Raw genomic sequence first — 21,365 nt, 5'->3', positions numbered from 1 at the left:
TGCTGTTTATGTACATGAATTTCCGGAGATTTAAACAATTTGTTGTGTATTTTGTAATAGGTTGTATGATAGGTGTTTTATTTACATTTTCCAATAAAAGTCATAAAAGCTTTTTCGTATTTCCTGAGGGGTTTGTTTTATACAATTTGCCGTAGTAAATTACTGTCGTAACTTTAGTAATTGATTATTATATCGATTAATAAACCCAAACGTCTAAGTTTTAGCCGTTTTGAGAATAGCACCAGCTATTGTTCCCTAGTAACATAAAAGTATTTAAAAATAACAATAGGAAAATTAAGATGCAAGTGGTTAAAAATTATCGCTCTGATATCTAAAATACGGTCAATTTCTACATCTGTATCGATATGAAACCTTTACTAATTAAACTTCATTTAACTTGGCCCCACTTTCATCACAACTTTTGCTCTGTAGTGTAGTACAGGCAGTGCAGGTGGTTACCTCAGTGTATTCAAATTTCATTTCTTTACTGTGTAGAAAATTAACAATTTTTGAAGGATGGCCCCCACAACTAGGTAACTTTAATTTAACTGATTTATATGTAAACTAAACGAAATATCTGGGTGTGATACAGCGATAATGCAAAATTGAGGTTATGGTCAACTACAACTTGTAATTTTTATTTAACAATAATTCACAATATATATGTTATTTGGGTACCTTTGTTTCGAGGTGTAACCCGTGAATGTTTTTTATTTGATCTTTTAAAGAAGCATAAACAATTTGATGTTGCTTTGGTATACTCAGTCCTTTAAATTCACTAGTTTCAATATAAATGTTAAACATGGCCCCACATCCTCCCGAGACATCTTCCACCTGAATTGATTCAGACGATGGAAATGTTTTTTGTAAAATCCCTCGAATTTGTTCTTCTGTTACAACATTTTGGTTACACAACGAACGGATTTTTTGCGTTACCTAAAAATACAGAATTAGTTACAGAACTTCTGGAATAAAATTATATACTAGTCTAGATATTCCTAGATTGAATCTAGTCGATCTATTGAAAATATTCAAATTAAAAAAATTGCTCATTTTGGTTAGTGGTTGCGGATACGGCTCATCTTGCAGGTACGGTTACGTAAGTAAGTTCAACGGATTTTTGATAGATGGCGATGGTAGCCACTTTTGGGGAAAATATAAAATTTGGAAGTGAAACAAGTGGAATTTATTGGTTTTCCAAAAACTGTAAAAATGAGTGCAGAGAATTTAAATAGATGACCTTGTTTATGTAGTTATAGCGTGGGGTTTTCCAGTGGTTTGTGTTAAAGACCGCCAAAGTAAATATACGTTTTTTACTATTCTCAGAACGATTCCACACTGTTTCAAAATGAAAAACTAAACTAAGAAAACGAAATATTTTCAAACAACTAACTTAGGCATTACTTCATTAGACACAACTACTCATCAGACTCGGCTTTGACTAAAAGCCATTTATATTGATTTTACTGCAGGCAGCGGTAGCGTAGTTAATTTAATAATTAGACTTCAATCGATAACCGATTGAGTATAATACAGCTACTTTTAACACTAAAATATAGTGTCGAAGTAGCCTTTACAATTTTGAATTGTGGTGGTAACACTGCCGTTTTGATCAAATCTATGCCTCAAAAAATGGGTAAAGGACGGATTGTCAACACTGCATAAAATAATCATAATGAAAATATGCTAATACAAGTTAAATAAACAGTGGACACGTGCAATCCGTTGCTATTTAATTCATATCCTTCGAAAATAGCAGCACCGCGAAAACAAACAGCAAGTTTACGATTATCGTTGAGTAGTGAAAATTAAGACTAATGAAATAAATGTTGGAAGAATAAAATTAGATTCTGATTGGATACTTCCAGTGTTTTTCTATTTAGGTCGCTTCGCTCAGTAGCTCTTTTGTATATCTTAGCTCTGTTATAAAGTCCGTTTTTTTTTTAAAACCACCAACACTGCAATTTTCCCCTGCGTTACAACCGGCAACGTTGCCTAGGGAGATTTTTGGTGAGAAAATAGTTGTCAAATTTTTGACATTTCTGAAAATTAGGCAGTCTTTCTGTTAAAAACGTTTCTTTTACAGCCGGTTGGATTGCAAAACAAATGATTTAATAGTGAAAAGACTCGGCACAGCCTGAAAGGCCGTTTTGTGTAATCAAATTGTCAATTAAGCAGTTAACCTATTTGATTTTATCACCAAAAAGTCACCATCGACGACGTTGCCGGTTGTAAAGTGGTGGGAGAGTGCGGTGTTGGTGGTTTTTTTAATAAAAAAACGGACTTTACCAACTGTATCAAAGTTATTTTTTTTTAGGATATTGATTAGTTCATTTGTTTTCATGACTTCATTTGGGGTCATCGTTTTATCCTTGAAAATCAGTTATTGTTTTTATTTCCAGTAGCTGTACCGCGTGGAAATTTGTCAGAAAATTTCATATTTAGGCCTTAGGCAGTGTAAGCATTTCTGCATCTCCGCCACTGCCTTGAACCATTGAAAAGAACTCGATTTGTTATTGTGCTGTACCAATTTCCAAACGATATAAATGTCGAAAAAATCTTTAGTATGTCTCGCCACCTCCCGTCCCCACTCACCTCAATTTGTAAATAAATAGTAGTCCCCTCTCTAGTTGTGACGTCATACCTGCCATTCTATGTTCCTTGAATGTAGACGTAACGTAACCTTGATTCGCTTTTCCTACGCAGGAGTCCGAAATGTTTACATAATTCTGTATATTTTTGTGGGGTGTTTTTAGGGATGGTTGAGCTCTAATTGGTTAGACTCGGGTGGTGTAGTGAGTTTGGTGTAAAGAACTCATGGATTTAGTGGTTTTCCGGTGGCGAGAAGTGTAATGTTTACATGGAACTACTTTTCACGGCGCATGTTTTTTACGTGAAAGCACCCAAACAACAGTTAACGAGGTTGGTATACGCGATATCGCCACGAAATGGCGCTTTCAGTCGATTAGAGAGCTGCGCGTGGAGAAGTCGTTACGGAAGGTCGTCGAGTGTTATTTACAAACATTCTGTTTATATTGATTGATTGAAAGTGTAGTTTGTTGTATTTGAATGCCAGAAATGCCCTCAGCCGATATGCGCACAACAACAATGAACCTCCCAATGCGGGGCCCGGAATTCAACATCAGTTCGAAAGAAGTCGAAAGTTTGGTGTTAGAAATCAAAGAAAACCTCCGTTTATCAGCAACGACGATGAAGGCTGTGCCGTGTAGTCACCTCTCCAGGAAGTCATCGCGAGCATCACCATATCGCATCCCTGGGAAAGTCTGTTGTGGCGACTCCTGCAGCAACTGTGACTACTGTCTGAAAAAAGGAAAACGTCGACTGCAGCCGCACGAAACACAGGAAGATCCTTATGAACTCCTGCAAAAGCTCCTGCGGGATGGAAGTTTGGTCAACGAAGCCGTGCGCAGAGTGCAATTAGGGCTCACTCCGAAACAGAGGTATTTCTATGAATCTGATGAAGACAACAGCCCCGTTCTCCGGATATTCTCGCAAGAAAGCTAAACTCGAGTTTTGTGTTATTTATTTCTTGTTGTTCCTGTATCACAGTGATGAGTGTACGTTGTGAGAAATTGGAAATGTTGCGTCAGCGAGAGTACAGTCCGAGCCAAAGAGACTAAAAGTTCGTCGGTACAGTTGGGGTCGGTGGAATTGTGACCCGCTGTCGTGGTCTTTTTTTTTCGTCTCTGAATTGCCAGAGATCAGTTTTACAAATGCTGTGTTACGCTTAAGATTTACCAGACCTTTATGTAGTGTTATTAGTTTGGAACTCTGTTTGCTCCATATCTGTGATGCTAAAATAATCCTCCCAGCTTTGTTTGAGAGAGAAATTCAATTGAATTTAGATCAGTCTGTTGAAAACCATCAAGTGATCAGAATTTGACGAATACATGCGCATCCTAATTTATCTTAGCAGTTTGCGTTGTTCAAAAATGCATAGATTTCATTGAACTGATTCTATTGCTATTCTTGTGATATAGGTAGTTATGTAAAAATTCTTAACTCGATGGAAAAATGTGATTTTTTATATTCACTTCGTAGATGCATTTTCTTTCGTTTCATTATTATTATTTATATTTATTTTTATGTGCTAGATAACAATGGACGAAGTGGGTTTAAAAAGAATAGTGAATTTGCGTTTTTTTACATTTGTCACTAATTGGTAGTTACATTTAGGTATTTAATTCTTTTATCACATTCTGCTGGTTAACTAATGACTTCCAGACTTGTGTGGTAAAAATTATGTTATGATGTACGTTTTTGTTACAATCGCAATAATTTGTATTAAAATGTTTTTTGGTGCCTGTGGCATTATGTATTATAAAATGTCGGAAAATAAACACTACGACCAGAATACACTCTTTCATTATCCATCACATTGAAACGGAAATATTCTGCGATGTTTACTATCTGCGGGAAAAACCGCATAAATATTTTTTACTATTCCGGAGAATTTTAATAGCATCATGAACTTAAGAACGAGATGAATCACGCAATATCTTATTCACTTATTGAACTGGAACTAGGTTACCAATCTAAAATTGCTGCAGAAAAAACGTACAAAAAATTTTCTTTAAAAGTTAAAGCGCTTCAAAGTGACAAGAATAAAATTCATTCATAAAAATGACATTTTCCGTCTTTCACCAGTTGACTGAATTATTTTTAGAAATATTCGATTGAATTCCATCTGGCAAACATATTGCCATATGTGTGACCAAGGTTCTGTCCATTTGTGGTCTTTTCATTTCATGAGCGTAAGAATTTTGCACGAATTTTATTAAAAACATTAGACCACTTTAAATCTAAATATGCAATAAATTTAGATCGTTTAAGTTAGATTCGTTACGTTCTTTAATTCTTATTTTGCTGTACTTCATTTTCATTATTTTTATTTGTCGAATTTTCTAGAATCCTGAAGGTGCGGTACAAACTGTTTTTTTTCTCTAATTAGTTTGAGATTTTCTGATATGGGAAAACAATAGAAAATGGTTTTTCATTCCATAACTTTATTACTTGTTTTCTTTCCATGTTTACAACGCTTTAGATTCCTTAAAAGAGTTGAATTTCAAAACCTTTGATAAAACCTGTATTTTTTTTACATTTCTCTAATTAGTTTGAGTTTTTCTGGAACACATAGGAAAGCAATAAAGTGTTTTTCATTCCATAACTTAATTGCTTATTTTCAATTCTAAATACGTCGAAATGTTGATTTTAACATTTCATTTTCGTGACTCATTGTTTTTACAATCGTGTTAAATTACTTGATACGAATATACCATGCGATATCGCAATAGTTTTTGTAAGTCATTCTGGAAAGAATGTCTAAAATGTTTGTTCTTTTTTTTGAAAAGCTTTAAATCACAATAAATATACAGTGAAATCTCTCTTGAGCGGACACCAACGGGACTGAAAATTTGTCCGTTTAAGAGGGGTGTCCGGTAAAGGGAAAATTAAATAAATGCAAAACTATTTAATTAATTTGTGATTGATGATTGAACAATATTATTTAGCAATTTATATACACGGTGTATCAAAATGGTCCCACCAATAATTAGCAAGGCTATAATAGTTATTTATTTAACGAGTTCGTGTGTAAATTGGGCGTTTTAAAGTACGAGTGGACGTAATTGAAACGCGAGTGAAACGAGCGTTTTAAAAGTCCATGAGTGCTTTAAAATGCTCAATTTACACAAGAACGAGTTGAATACAACATTTTATTGTTCGACTCAAGCCTACGAGGCCCTAGAAGTCCCAGAATCTCTCAAAAATAGTTTAACGTTTATTTCACAGGCGTGTGTTATAACTGTCAAAGACAAAGGCGAAAAATTCGAATTTCTGACAGTTGAGAACAATAAAGTGTTATTTCAAGGTGTTTATAAATGTTTCTAGCATCAAGGGTAGCTCTGGAATTCCTGGCGTGCACTATTTTGCCGCTTTGTTTTCATAGTGAATATAACTATCTTGAAAATTATTTATAATGTTACTTACATCCATGACGTTTCAGTTAGTTTTGTGCCAAGTTTTTGATTTTCAGATTATAAACCACAACTAGAACCGTTTATTTCTCAAAATTTACTGTGCTCCATGAGGTTAACTGAAAATGGCAGTTGAAAAATCGAAACCCACATTTGTAATGAGCGGAAAATTTATTTGACATTTTATAGCCACCCTTGATGCTAGAAACATTTATAAACACCTTATATAAGCTAAGAAATTTTTTTTTTAAATCCTTCACCCTTATTCTTCACTATACACCGGTTTAAAAAAAAATAGCAATAACAACGCCGTTAAATACCATAACTATAACCATAACCATAACGTACCATTGTAACCGTTGAAATTGGCCAAAAGGTAATTTGTGATGTTGCATTATTATTTATTTACTCCGGATATTTATATCGTTTATAAAATAGATTGTATTTCTTAAGTTGAACATGTCTGATTATATTTTTCAAGATACAAATTTGTAGCATAAGAAGTTCGGCAGTTAATACATTTGTTGTGCTTTTAAACGTTATGGCACACGTCTGTATTGTCTGCTCAAGAGAGATTTTTTGGAAAATGGGACTAAAATGTACTGTCCGCGTCCGTTCAAGGGAGAGATTAGGGTGCATTGAATTACTATACGATTTATTCCGGACTGAGCAAAAGTGTCCGTCGAAGAGAGGTGTCCGCTCATTAAAGGTGTCCGTTAAGGGAGATTTCACTGTATTCTGCAAGTTTGTTAGTCTGCACCGGAGACGTTAATACATTCCCTGAATGCAAGATTCCATTTCTGGAATTTCCGGCGTCTGCATTGTCTAAAACACCTTTGGTTTATTTGAAAAAGTGCAATTACAACTCATAGTATGCACTTAAATATTGCATTTTAATGCTCAATTACCATGTGATCGTTCATTGAAAAAAAAATTCAATAGCACGAACTGCGTAATATGACCAATAATTTAAAACACGTGGGGTAAGAGAGAGTGAGAATATCATAAGTAGTGTTAATATGTTACGTAAGAAAGAAGTGTGACATTGTGCCTATTATGGTCTATGGTGCTAGTAACGAAATCGGCAATAGAAAAAACAATTTAAAGTAATATTGCCATAAATATAAATAGAACACTCACATGATTGAATAATTGGAATAAGTTTAGGACAATAAAAAGGCACCGGACGCAGACAGTGGATACGTTATAAATAATTATTGTTTTTAAACATCTGCGGCGAATAAATTAATTGGTCTACAGTTTTATTTATTTCTTTTCCTGTTTTCACGGTCAATAGGCGGTTATACAGCTTGACTACTAATTTTTGTTGTAAATATCCCAACTTGAATAAGAATAGGCTTATCATAGCTGCTAGTATTAACACTGTAAACAATTATCTAGGTTAAAAAACGCTCCATTTCACGATAATTTTGTCAAAAATGAACTCTTCGAAGTTCAAACTATAACATCACATGTTGTATGTTTAATAGTTAAAATTAACAACGTTCGAGAATGTTTTTCTTGGCTAGTTTCATAACTCCCATGTTATATGAAACAAAATAGTTATTTTTAATTTATCAGTTCGACTTTCGTTTTTATGTTCAATTTCGCGAACTCTTTTATTTTCAAAAAAAAAGCAATTGAACGTTGAAATCTAATTTGCGTCATAGTTTACTTTCATGGAAACTGAAGGAAAAATTTATGGGCCTTCTTCAAACAAACAGTTTAAAGTTTTCTTTCTTCGTATCGTTTTTTACTAAAAAAATCTCCCATTTTCGCTACAAAATGGCCATTGACATTGTTTATAACTTCTCTGTAAACAAACAGATATGTCTATATACATTACAACTCATTCGATTTCTTAATATTTTCTCGAGTATTTATCTCCAGTTCACCAGGTATTTGTTTTTTTCTAGTTCACTGTTTCGACGTGGAGATAAGAAATTCAGTATCAGTTGTCCTGTGGCTTTATTTAATTGTCTCAACTCAAATTTATACAGCTATTTTACAGTTCTAGGCGTCGAGTTATCAACAAAATGTCTGTACGCACTAAGTAAGTCTTTTCGTAATGTATTTGTTTGCTTAACGTGTTCATTATGTAATTAGTTTTATCGTTGTCACCTGTTTTCAAGGGTTTGACTAAAAACATGTATTTCTCTACATTAGATAAGAAGTAAAAGTTTCAAGTAAATATCCAGTGTGATCAAGGAAATTTCTCGGAAGAATAAAAAACGATCTGTCATGTTATCTCCTCTCGGAAAATTCTGTGCTAATATTTATCCATTTTGAAGATTTTGGCGCCGACTGACTGCTTATTTATTTTAGCTAGATACTTTTTATCAACTGTTTTAAATTTCCAATAGTGTTTGACGCATGTTTTACATTCCCTTAACGCGATAACACAATGTAGGTTATCCGTGGAAATGAATATTTTCGATTTCCCTACTAAATTTTTCAGTTTACATTAATAAATCAATGAGGATATTATCGTATCTTGTAGCCGCCGCGGAAAAAATGTTCATTGAAGTGAAAACAACAGTAGATTAGTCACCGAGTTTCCCACCGATCAATACATACCAAAATAGTTGACAAACCTTTCCAAGAAAGCTATTTTTACCGGATTATAGATTTATACTATTATTGCTTCATGTACTAAATATTTATAATTATTTTTATACGACCTAAATATTTATACGTGTTCTGCTTAGGTGTGTATGCAAGGTCTAGAATTTTGAATCAAACATCAATGCTACAAATTTTTTTCTAAATGTGTTCAAAGGTGGACGACATTCATTGAGGTTGGATCGATATCAACATAATTATTTAAATATTTAAATGTGGTATCAAAATAGTAATATCTGTATTAAGTCCGGTGTTACAAATATTGGTTTTTGAGTGGAATTGACTATTTGCAGCTTTGTTCTTAAATAAAATATTGGATAAAATAACATTGTTTTTATGACAACATAATACCCAAGATATACAGGGTGGGCCAACGAAAACGAAACAGAGGCGTTTTGAAGCACTTACTGGTGGAATTTCCAAAAACGCTGAGTCAGGTCAATTTTAGTAGTAAAGTGGACACCCAACACACGTATTTACAACTTTTTGCAGTCAACTCCCTTTGAGGGGGTGAAATTAACCCCTTTAATTTTTAAAGATAGGTATAGGACATGGCACTGAAAACCTTTACAGTGATATTTTTTTTTATTTGCCCTTTTTGTTAGAATGTATTTTTCAACTTTGGGGTGATTTCCACCCTGTTGATAGGGTTATTCTAAATAATACAAAATTGCTATTGTTTTTGAAATGAAATGTACGTATTTTAGTGCTATACATTCCTAGTTATGTTGATAGATATGTACGTAAATTCATCGCAACTGTTTAGTTCTAATATTTTTATAGGGGTTAGATATAAAAAAATAATTTTATCATTGTAAAGGTCTCCAATAGGCCTTCAAAAAAAGTGCCATGTCCTATACCCATCTTTAAAAATTAAAGGGGTCAATTTCACCCCTCATAGGGAGTTGACTGCAAAAAGTTGTAATTACGTGTGTCGTATGTCCCCCTCACATCTAAAATTGACCGGTCTCAGCGTTTTTTGAAATTCCACCAGTAAGTGCCTCATCAAAACGCCTCTGTTTCGTTTTCGTTGGCCCACCCTGTATACAATTTTGGCGACTTTCAAATATTTAGATACAGTTTTATCTACAGTATTACGTGTTGTATTAAGTACGAATTTGAGGTTTCAAAGTGCAATTTTAACAGACCGATAATTTATCGAAATTAAACTAATACATTTGAATGTTGATAATATGATAATTTATTTATTACACAAATTGTGAGAAAAAAATGTCTTAATTCTGAATGTGGACCCCGTTTTATTAGGTGTCTGTATTGTCCAGATTCATTTGATATGATCCTTCAACTCTTTGCGTAATTTGGATCTTTTATATTCCTTATTCTTAGAATTGTAAGTTTTTTAGAGTTTGATTATAAAAACCTGTTGGGTGATCCAATTTATTTGGAATTGCAGTGTTTTCGTTTAGCTTGTACCTCATAAAAGTTTGTTGCTAATAATGCATTATTATGAAGTTGAAAACAAGTCATTGTTCATAGTTTTATAGTTATACTTTTTGTGCCCAAATGACCCTCTGGCGAAAATTGCGTTCTAGGACTGCAATAAATTGTGCTGGCGTACTATAAACATTTATTGCCGATCGAACCTTATCAAAGTGATTGGATATATTTCCACCGTTTTATCGCTTGATTTTTCTAAAGGAAACTAAAGTTTGGTCTTGTTCCGATAAGGATAAAATCCGTTTCTGCGTTTTTATCTTCATCGTTTTGATGACCAAGGTTGTGGGTATCACGTTTTTAAAATTAGCGGAGTTGCCAAATATGATAAAATGTGGCATCCTGGTTGTAATTTCTTATCAATTATGGTGAAAACTGTGAGATTTCCTGTACGTGGATAAAAGACTAGTTTGTGACGCTAATCTGGTAATCCCTTGTTTGCGCTTCGTGCAAACATGGTTTTAAAAATTCTTTGTTTACAAACAAGTCCGAGTTTAAATCCAACAATGTTGAACCTTGCTCTCGTGTCTGTTCGCTTAATTTTTCTCTCATAAACACATTTTTTTTAATTAAGTGGGAGAAAATGTTTTTATTCGAGCAGTGAACTATGTTCGCGGATATTTACCGTCTGGGAACTAGAAACCGAAAAATAATGTAGAACGTCGACTTTGTCGTGTCACGACTCATGAATCATCTGTGTTTGTTATTGGTTTACAAAATAACACAGATGGTGGATGATGATGATAATAAGGTGACAATCGTCATCCACGTGAGTCGGCAATTTCCACTGTAATTCCAATTTATTCTAAAATATCCGTAAGACGTCAGAAGTCCTAATTTAAAACTAGGAATAGCAAGCGCTGCCACTTTTATTGTGTAACTTATTTATTTTTCATTGTCGAAGTAGTCAAATTCTTCAGTTGTTGTCGTTTTTCTACTTTAGCTTATTAAGTTAAATGTTGGCAAACAACCGTGGCGATTACCCTACTTAATCGAAATACGTTTTTGACCAACTTTGTATGCCTTTCCACGAAATAAATATTTTTGTTTGTTACAAGAAAGCGACAAACCTTCTGATCTCGTTTTTAATCTTCGGGGTCAGGTTGCTGTTGTTTTTCTTGAGACAATATTAACATCCGTGATGCAACGTATTTCCTATCTGTTGAATATCTAATTATGACTACAATTACCAAGTTCCTCATTTCATTCACCGGTTTCTTCTCTTTTTATTCTGATTCGCTAACTATTGTTTATTGTTTACCGACCTGAAACCCTTCTTCTCCAATTAACGTCGCAATTACTGTTATTTCCAGACGTATTTATTTTCAAATGACGTAAAATTGTCTGGGAGACACTTTTCTGGTCTTCTGTAAACGGTGATCTTTGTGTCGTTGCCAAAACAAAAAAATAAACGAGGTTAAACGTCATTGGAATATTTTTTGACGAATGGAGAAATACAGAAATCTAATCTTTACACGAGAGGTAACAACTTTTTAAGACAATCGCACTGATAAGTGCGTGCCAAACTCACGTGTCGAACAAAAAGAACTATTTGTAAAAATGCTAAATTTAATATCACCTTGCTGCTCTAAATTCGGACCAGTCAAAACTACACGTGTCGTAAAAATGGTATCTATTTTGCGTAACTCCAAAACGTGTCAAGTGTGAATATATGAAAAATGAAAAAATTGAGGAATAGTCGTTCCAGGGAACGATAAACATGTTTACACGATCAGAAATACCTGTGATGATAAAATTTTACCTGCAATATAATTAGTGTTCTTTTGGTAAACAATCTAGTTGAATGCTAATATCAAAGCTTTGAGATTTGAGCCACGAATGTGAAATATAATAATATAATCAAAACAAATATTTTTGCATCTGACGTACTTTGTGACTCGTATGAACTTTATTAATCAGCATTTTTAACTCAATGAACGTAATACATAGTGCAATATTTTTACACTATTGGGAAGCACGTTTTGGTCTATTTGAGTGAGCCGAATGCCGATTGTGCCTTTTTCTTGATGTAAAACTACATTATGAATGTAATAGTAATAGATGGACAAAAATAATTATCTTAGAGTGCGTGATAAAGCCACTTATGCTGTCGTCATATACGTATATCATTTACGTAAATTTATTTTTAGCAAAATAATATCACTGCGAGTGGTAAATAAATAAAATGATGTTGTCGTCACACAATTGGATATTTTTAGAGATAAAACGTGTTTTGATGTGAAAGCACATTGTTACTAATAACGTAATAAAAAAATAAAAACTTGCACTAATAGTATTCGCTATTTGTGGGGCTATGAATGGGAATGATTTTCTTTCGTTTCTCGGCTGCCCATGAATTTACACAAATTAACAAACCAAAAGAAAAATATACATGAAGATGACCTTGCCACATGCCAGGCTTTGATCAAAATAGAAGATTAATCGTTTCGTTATCACAAACGTAAACAAAACATTGTGTACAGAGGTATTGATACAACTGTCGGTTTGAATTTGCACAAAATTATTAAAAATGCTTCGGTATTCATGTTTGTGCGTCATTTCTATTGTTTCGCTAGTCAGTACCTTGACTCGTTCTGGTTTTGCTAAGATTTGTTGGTGTCGTGCTGTTTGGCAGTTTTTTTGCTGACGAAAACTTCTATCATTGTTTAGGTATGCAATGGTGGTATGAGGGAGTTCATCCACCTGTTTCTTCTTCCTTGTTGCGCTGTGATTGAGTCAGTCAGTTTTCAGTTCACTGACTCGAACATAAACACATTTAGCATCTCTTTTTAAACTGTCGTAGATAGCTTCATTTGCTGCTTGGCAGTTTTCGGTAGAACGAAGAATTGGATTTACATAAACAATAAACAAAACATCGTCAAGGCCAGAGCAACGTCTTTTTCGTCTTGGCCCTTGCTCGGTCATTATCTTGATAATTATGTTTATACAGCTCGAGGAAATAACACTTGTGACCTCCAAAAAGTAGACAGATTAACTGAAACGCTGGACTATTGATCTAGGAATTTTTTCGGTAATGATTTCTAAAATTAGCTCAAATTCTTGTTCAACCGTTTTATTAACCACAGACTCAAAGCGCTGTTTAACTGATTTAAAATTATACGAAACTGCGGTTTCCATTTCCTCGTCGAGGACGTTCTGGGTCACCCGCAGAACAAATGTTCTTATTGTTTTTTACATTATCTTTTTTTGTAGCGAATTTTCGGTTCGCTGAAACCTTAAGCGGTCATCAAACTATTAATTTATTCAAAAACGTAGGTGTTGCTAAAGATTTGCTAAAACTTTGTTAGATCGATGACTCAGCCTGATTTAAGTGATTTTTTTCTAGTGACAAATTATGGATGGGTCCAGGAACTCTTGAAATACCTCTTGAGCTATTTGCTTTGAATCGGAGTCGGTTGATTGAACGTCTCCGGCCTAAAACGACCGAACATTCCATTGTTGTTCTGCAAGGAGGCGATGACGTTCCTTTCTATGACACCGATACTACCTACCAGGTCTTCAGACAAGTAAGTTCCTGCGTGAACAAAGGGGACGGTTTACAGGAAAATCAAAGCTTTTCTCGACTACATTTCTAGAACATTCCGATTGCTCAATGTCAAAAGTTTTCAAACTCTCATTCAGATCCGGAGTAAACACAAGTTACTTAATTTATTATCCTTATTAACAGGGACTTTCCTGTTTATTAGAAATTAGTTATCTAATGTTTACAATCTAAGAGATAGATAGAGGTGGAGAAACAATGTTCTAGTTGCATTGATATTTTTGATAAATTCCGACATAAAAACTGCATTATTTATTTAGTTTTCACTACCGCAAAGTTGTTTACCGCGCAAAAACATGTCACCACATCCGTGTTGCGAAAATTGTCGACTTCTGTTTTTTACATAATTTTCATGGATCTCTGTGAGTTAAATTCAGTTCTTGTACTCTGGACTAATACCAGAAAAGATAAATGTGTTGTGAAATTAAAAGAGACTCACGCGATGAAGTAAACTGTTTTTGCCGATGTAAACAAGCAACAATGTTGCGCAACATTTCAGAGTAACAAATCTTTCACCTCCGAAACAGAATATGGGCAATATTAACACCCATTGGATATTTACAATCAGCGCATGTTTCATTGATTTGTCATCCAAAAGTAAAAAATCGGGAAAACCAATGTCATATAACTTTCGCTGTAATATTTTTCTATTTAGACTTTTGATTGTCGTTATAAAACTCTAGTATTTGCGAAACAGCTCGACTTGTTAATTATTTATGTGAATGTTGCCGCCCAATTCTGCAACTTTCTACCAAACAAAACCTTTCTTTTTGGTGTAGGTAAACGTTACTAAATTGCAAGCGCATTGACCGTGGTTAAAGTAGGTTACACACCCAAACGACAATAAATTCGCAATGCTTAAAACTGTAAAACTAACTTTGATATTTATGTATGAATGCAAGTAAGGCTCGTTTAATAACCTTTGCAATCGGACAAGTCATGTTACGAAAACGAGCGAAATTACTGTGAAGGTGGTTTAGGTGTACTGTAAAGATTCGATTTGAGGTTACTTATCGACCTTTCGAAACGATTTTTGACCTTTTCTAATGAGATTTTGGGCGTGGAAGTACAATGAATTAATAAAGAACCCACGTAATGAATTGTTTAAAACAATCAATCTTGAAATTTGTTCGCTGCATGCTGCAACAGTGTGGAGTAATTTAACTCTTTGGTTTTTCTCCCAGAACTGTCCTTGCTGATATTTCCTGCTTTCTCGAGGTTTTACGCAAACACACCCTTTATATAGGATGCGCCAACACTACAGTTCACCAAACGCTCTAGTGCGGTTATGGCTTTGACTTTTTAAATCGTTTACAGCCACCTTACCGCAAACCCCTATAAACATAATAACGCTCAAGTGGTTGGGTCTCATCTGCCTTGAAATGAACCGTAATAAATATTTTTACCCAGCTGGTCAGCCTTACAAATCGAAACAATGAAATTTTCCTCAAAGTAGCTAGCGTTTATCATTCTGATAGAGCAGTTATTTGAAACTTTAGGTACAATTACAATTATTTTTAATCATATGAATACAGGAAAAAGTTTTTAAAATGATTCTTTTTCAATAAATCACCAACATTAATTTATATAAAGCGATGAATGATTATAAATTAAAATTAATTTTGAAAACTATCTGATTTTAGACGTCTATTTATTGATTGCTATACTTAATAGAGCTGACCGATAACAATAATCAAGACACAACATTCAAAACACGTCTAAGAATTCTGGATTACCGGAAGTGTTAATGTTTTTTCGGCATACTTGATCTTTGACCCTCATAAACTGCAAAGAAAGGGCTAATGAGGGAATGAGATTTTCTTGGACAGTGGATAAAAATGGATGGTATAATCTGATTATCTCAGGTATATAAACTCACCAAGACGCCAAGTTTTTGGGACTTTCCAGTTTCTTTTATTATGTCGGTTTAAAAATAAAGTAAAAGGGCAACTGGTGGGGGTGAGAATTTATTTAATGCTTACACTTTTGAAAAGAATCAGTTTCTAGTAAAATTCAGCTTCGTCAACGTGTGTCTTCCCTTTTTTCTATATTTTTTTTGGTTCCTGAGTTTCGAGTTCGAATTTCAAACAGTCTTTCTCAAGACTAACAATAGCAGATCTTTATTTTTATAAAGGTATGTTTTATATAAAATTAGAACTACATTTATTATAATTAAAGAATCATTATGTGGAGACCTTGGAATCATAACGAATTTGATCTTCAAGAAAATGGCGACAACATGGAATTTATCGAAATCGATGAGGTAGTTCAACCACTGGATGAAATACGAATATCTTAAAAATAAATAAAACAGAATAATTGGCTATCTTGTTATAGTTTACGTGAGATAATAAGTTCATTCCACAAGTTCACCGTGTCAATCAATCGAGTTATAAGATAATTATTATAATTCTATTTGTAAGTTTCATATAATTGCACTTCAAGTCGTATTTTGAGGAATTTCATTGTTTCGATTTGTAAGACTGACCAGCTGGGTAATAATAATTATTACGGTTCATTTCAAGGCAGATAAGACCCAACCACTTGAGGGTTATTATGTTTATGGGGGTTTGCGGTAAAGTGGTTGTAAACGGTTTAAAAAGTCAAAGCCATAACCGCACTAGAGCGTTTGATGAACTGTAATCTCCCTCACTCCTAAAATCAATGGAGCCATAATATTTTTATTTTAAACATCAAAATTGAAAAAAAGGTGGCAAACTCTCTAGAAAAAAGGAAAGAAAAAGTGAAATAAACCAAAAACTTTCTTTGCTATTAATGTGCTATCCGTCTATTGGGAAAATTTCAAGATGTTCTCAATCCGCTGCCAAACAATTACTGTGCACTTCACCATAATTAAACTAAAAGCATGTTGGCAAATTCTTGAAATGAGTAATTGCATTACATTTTAATGATAATGGCTTTGATTCGACTTGCTATTTTGTGACAAAAATTCCACGAACTGCAAACAGTTCACCGATTGCCGTCTATTTACGAAACATTCTGTGTATCTTTCAAAGTATGTTTGCTAATAGATTTTTCTCTAGGAATCGTACTTTATGTGGACGTTTGGAGCTATCGAACCTGGATGTTTTGGCGCTGTGGATATCAAAACTGGAGAGGCGTATCTCTTCGTCCCACGTTTCCCAAAAAGTTACGCTGTTTGGATGGGGCCGCTGCATTCTCTCGAGTATTTTAGCCAGAAGTATAAAATTCGCAATGTGAATTATACTGACGAGGTAATTTTCTTGTTTTACCCACCCCTTTGCGTGTGTTCCATTTTTCTTTTATGGATTATGAATATTATGACACAGCTCGTGATCTATTAAAAAGTCATCATGATAATAAGAATAATTATGTTTTTGGCACGTATCGTAATCTTTGCACGGCGATTATTACTCAGACATCCTTGACACAAAGAACCTACATGTTCAGTAAAAAATATTGATTTTAGATAGTGAAAGATCTAGAAAAGAATAATGTGAAAGTGAGATATACTGGTGCAGTAATGGATATGGTTTCGTAATATCGATAATTTTGGTCGTGTTTTCTAAAAGTGGTCTATCATCCTTTCTGATGGGTAGAAAGTGGAAAAAACTGTTATTATTGTTAATAAACATTTACCGTCGTGACCCATTCTTTTCTAAGTCCAGTGACATCCATCCCAAATGGAATGTTTGCAAAGTTGGCAAAAATTCCACTGTTTGTTTATTGTTTCGATTACACCTAGTTAAATGGTGTTTTTTGTGAATCTCTTATCAAAAATAGGATGAAGGTCATTGTTATCACTGCACTGCATGAAACAATAACAGTTTAGAATTAGGACACTCGTACCGTAAACACATCTGACAGGGATTTCATACGTAATCTAAAATTTTTTTTGGAAAAATAAATAAATACGAGGAAATACTATTGTTGTTTTTGTGTAATTGGAAATGATAATAAAAAATAAACGTTAAAATATGTTGGGTCAACAATGTTGTCGCCGCCTTTGACCGATTATGTAGACGCAATTGCTTATTTACTTACTAATTCGTTTATTGATGTCGACATGTTTGTAATGCACATAAACAAAATAAACTAAACATTTTTTGCGATATTCCTATGTTAGTTTATTTTTAAATGTATAATTGTCGAGTTGTTTATGTAATGTAGATTTTAACAATAAGTGTTATTATGCAGTTTCATGACGCATTTCGTCTAGTTCATTTAAATTCAATAACCGACAACCAACGACTGCTTTGGTTACGAAAAATTTAACAAGATTCGAATCGATTTATTGTTTCATTTTTAATCAGCTTGTTTTGTTTGTGTTTGCTTTAATTAAAGGTACAAAATTATTTTGCTTATCTGTAGTTGTTTTGTATTCAAAAAGTCTAGAAAAACTCGAAATCTGCGCAGAGGCGGATTAAGGTAGGTTGAGGTTCGGGGCGCACGAGAAAATATTGGGCCCCTCTGCACCGTTATATTATGATTTTGATTTTTTTTTACATCAATTCTACAGTATGTCCCCAGATTGAGTTCACAAGAGGAAAAAAACGTTATTTTTCATTTTACAAAAAAATGACAAAATAATATTTTTTGCTTAATTTAAAATAAATAACTTTTTAATTAAAACTTTAATATGATCGAGCTGGGTTCTTAAAATCGAAAAAAACAAAACATGACGAAGAACTTTTGATTTTTGATTTTGCAAATAATGTCAAAGGAATAAAATTTGTTCCTTAACTCAAACCAATTCCCACTATTTGATTGACCCATTACCTGTTTTAGCACATAGTTGGATTCTAACTCGTAATTCTTTAAGACTGTTTCGAATTTTCTTAATTATTGTTAAGGATGCAATTGCATTTTTTTTCTAATTTTTTAATACTTACACATTATTGGGTAAATTTTTCTTTAATCTTTAACGCACTATTTGATATTGCGAATTAAAAAATTTTTTAAGAGTACATACTAATAATTTTGAAATTTTAATTGCAGATTTATCTATTTTGAAATAAGCAAAAAATGTTATTCCTTTGTCATTAGAAAATAAACTTTTTTTCCCTCTTGTGAACTCAATCCGGGGACATTACTGTATACAGGGTGATTTTTTTAAAACGGCAGGCGTTGTAGAATTTTTATTTATGAACCGATTTTAAAAATTTAAAAAACAAATTAAATGGTTTTTAATTTACTATAAACTGATGATTTTAAAAATTTTTTAAATGTCTTAGTATTTTTTGGGCGATACTCAACTTTCTTATTTTAAATTGGCACCCATATATTTTTTTTATAATTTGGAAGATATTAATTTTCTTGATTCAGAAATGTGTAATATGTTCTACTTTTAACCAAAAATATTTTTAAAAAAATTATTAAAATTGAAAAAAAAATAAGCAATAAATAAAAATTAATTAATAACATCTAGGTGCATGGTGTCAAATAAAAGAATGCCGTTATTGTAATGTCAAAAAGCAGCAAATAACAGAAAGAATCCGCGATTTTTTTTGAAATTATTAATAACAAAAGACAATAATAATTACAAATCAGAAAAAACAACTATTATATATTATTATATAACTTTTATTGCCTAAATTTTTTCATTTTTGATATTTTTTTTTAAATATTTTTTGTAAAAGTATAACATTTTACACATTTCGGAATCAAGAAAATTAATATCTTCCAAATAATAAAAAAAAATATATGGGTTCCAATTTAAAATAAGAAAGTTGAGTATCGCCCAAAAGATACTAAGACATTTAGAAAATTTTTAAAATCATCAGTTTATAGTAAATTAAAAACCATTTAATTTGTTTTTTAAATTTTTGAAATCGGTTCATAAATAAAAATTCTACAACGCCTGCCGTTTTAAAAAAATCACCCTGTATATAAAGTTCAATTTCTAAGAATTTTAAAATACGTGTAATGTGTATAATTGAGCTTATTTTGTGCCTATAATAAAAGTACCCAATTAAATTTCTAATAGGGTGCATTTTCTGCCACAAACTGTTTCTCATAAATGTGCACTTTTCAGATTGCTACAGTTCTGGGAAAATTAAATCCAACCGAATTGTTAACTTTGGTAAGTAATATCTTTCCATTCTAATTTAACAGGAATGAGACTCTTATTTCGTTCCAGAAAGGTGTTAATTCCGACAGTGGAAGAACCGCCGAAGAAGCTAAATTTGAGGGAATCGATAGGTAAGGCCAATTCTGCGTTAAATTTTTTAATCATATCGTTTTAGATTCGTAATAAACAACAAAGTTCTTTATAATGAAATTGCAGATCTGTAAGTACCACTTTGCTTCAACGACGGTGTTAATGTTTATTTTCAGTCGTGTTTTCAAAACCGATCTAGAAATTGCTGTCATGAAATACGTCGTTGAGACATCGTCGGCAGCTCACCGCAGAGTAATGCGTTTTGCGAAAGCTGGAAAAAGTGAATATCAATGCGAGTCGGAATTCTTGCACCACTGTTATTCAGTTGGAGGATGTCGCTTTGTTTCTTATACTTGCATCTGCGCTTCGCACACAAATGCTGCAATTTTACATTATGGCCATGCAGGTGCACCTAATGATCGCTTCATCAAGGAAGGAGAGTTATGGTAACTACAAAATTCATCTTAATACGACCGCTTTTTCCTTATTTAACCTTTTCGTCTTACAGCCTCTTTGATATGGGGGGCAACTATTTCGGCTACGCTGCTGATATCACGTGTACTTTCCCTGTTTCTGGGAAGTTCACTGCTGACCAAAAACTGATCTACGAAGCTGTTTTGGTTGCCAATTTAGCCGTTGCCAATGCCGCGAAACCTGGAGTTAGTTGGAGCGACATGCACAAGCTAGCAAATAAAACTCTTTTGGAACAGTTGGTTAAAGGAGGGCTGCTTAAAGGTGATGTTAACAAGATGGTTTGTGCTGGTTTAGGTGCCATCTTCCAACCACATGGCTTGGGTCATCTTTTGGGGTTGGATACTCACGATGTTGGTGGATACATCTCTGGACAACCACCAAGACTACAAACTCCTAGAGGACTCGACAAATTAAGAACCAATCGTGTTCTTGAAGAAAGAATGATAATGACTATTGAACCAGGATGCTATTTTATTGACATTGTAAGTTTAGTAACGTCTTAAAGTTAGTTAAAATTGAGTTTTAGCTACTGGATGAGGCTCTAGAAGATCCAGAACTCTCACAGTTTATGATTCCCGAAGTTATAAAACGGTTTCGAGGATTCGGAGGGGTGAGAATTGAAGATGACGTGTTGATTACCAAAGATGGGATTGTTAATTTAACGAAAGTGCCTAGAACGTTAGTTAGTTGCTAGTGTGTACAAGTTTTTAACATCTTTGTTTTTAGGGTACAAGAAATTGAAGACTGGATTGCTGGAAAGGATGACGATAAATATAACTAAATTGATTGAATTATATTTTTACCATTGACGATTGATTGCCATTTTATTTTTATACACTTATTATTATTATTATTATTATTCTGGGTATATTAATTGGGTTTATATTAGTCATATTTGTATTTTACAGGACTTTTACCATGAATTTATTGTTTATGCACATTATCTGTTATAATGATCTATTATGATAAATCATTTCACGTTTAATTAGTTCAAATTATTTCAAATCAATTGCTCAAAACCTTTATTCAGTAATTCAAAACTATACAATACAAAATTACATATTAAAATTATAAAACTAACATTTCAAACACGTTTAACATAATAAAAACGTCC

At 33.2% G+C, this 21,365-nt stretch overlaps 3 protein-coding genes across 5 annotated transcripts; 2 read left to right on the top strand and 1 right to left on the bottom strand.

The window, feature by feature from the left end:
* Positions 1 to 405: 405 nt before the first annotated feature.
* Positions 406 to 21,236, top strand: Dip-C (dipeptidase C). Of its 3 annotated transcripts, none has more exons than XM_088047523.1 (10): positions 406 to 533; positions 13,420 to 13,600; positions 16,680 to 16,871; positions 19,652 to 19,699; positions 19,757 to 19,818; positions 19,863 to 19,907; positions 19,954 to 20,223; positions 20,286 to 20,733; positions 20,778 to 20,929; positions 20,978 to 21,236. In XM_088047523.1, exons 1-10 carry the CDS (start codon positions 517 to 519, stop codon positions 21,030 to 21,032), a joined length of 1,470 nt encoding a protein of 489 aa, XP_087903649.1. In that variant the 5' UTR covers positions 406 to 516; the 3' UTR covers positions 21,033 to 21,236. The 3 variants fall into 3 exon arrangements, with proteins under 3 accessions (XP_087903649.1, XP_087903648.1, XP_087903650.1); XM_088047522.1 differs by lacking the exon at positions 406 to 533 and adding an exon at positions 2,644 to 2,922; XM_088047524.1 differs by lacking the exon at positions 406 to 533 and adding an exon at positions 7,942 to 8,049.
* On the bottom strand, positions 612 to 1,382 carry LOC148167602 (bolA-like protein 3). Its single transcript, XM_088047889.1, has 2 exons — positions 985 to 1,382; positions 612 to 936 (listed from the first exon to the last, which is right to left on the bottom strand). The coding sequence occupies exons 1-2, from the start codon at positions 1,051 to 1,053 to the stop codon at positions 667 to 669; spliced, it is 339 nt and encodes a 112-aa protein (XP_087904015.1). The 5' UTR covers positions 1,054 to 1,382; the 3' UTR covers positions 612 to 666.
* Positions 2,926 to 4,375, top strand: LOC148167601 (uncharacterized). Its single transcript, XM_088047526.1, has one exon. The coding sequence runs from the start codon at positions 3,070 to 3,072 to the stop codon at positions 3,523 to 3,525; it is 456 nt and encodes a 151-aa protein (XP_087903652.1). The 5' UTR covers positions 2,926 to 3,069; the 3' UTR covers positions 3,526 to 4,375.
* Positions 21,237 to 21,365: the final 129 nt, after the last annotated feature.

Source organism: Gnatocerus cornutus, chromosome 10 (genome assembly GCF_029298725.1).
Source record: "Gnatocerus cornutus isolate USDA-ARS CGAHR chromosome 10, icGnaCorn1.1, whole genome shotgun sequence".
Classification (NCBI taxonomy): Eukaryota; Metazoa; Arthropoda; class Insecta; order Coleoptera; family Tenebrionidae; genus Gnatocerus; species Gnatocerus cornutus.
Note: the sequence above shows the minus strand (reverse complement) of the source record. Positions and strands in the feature narration are given on the sequence as shown.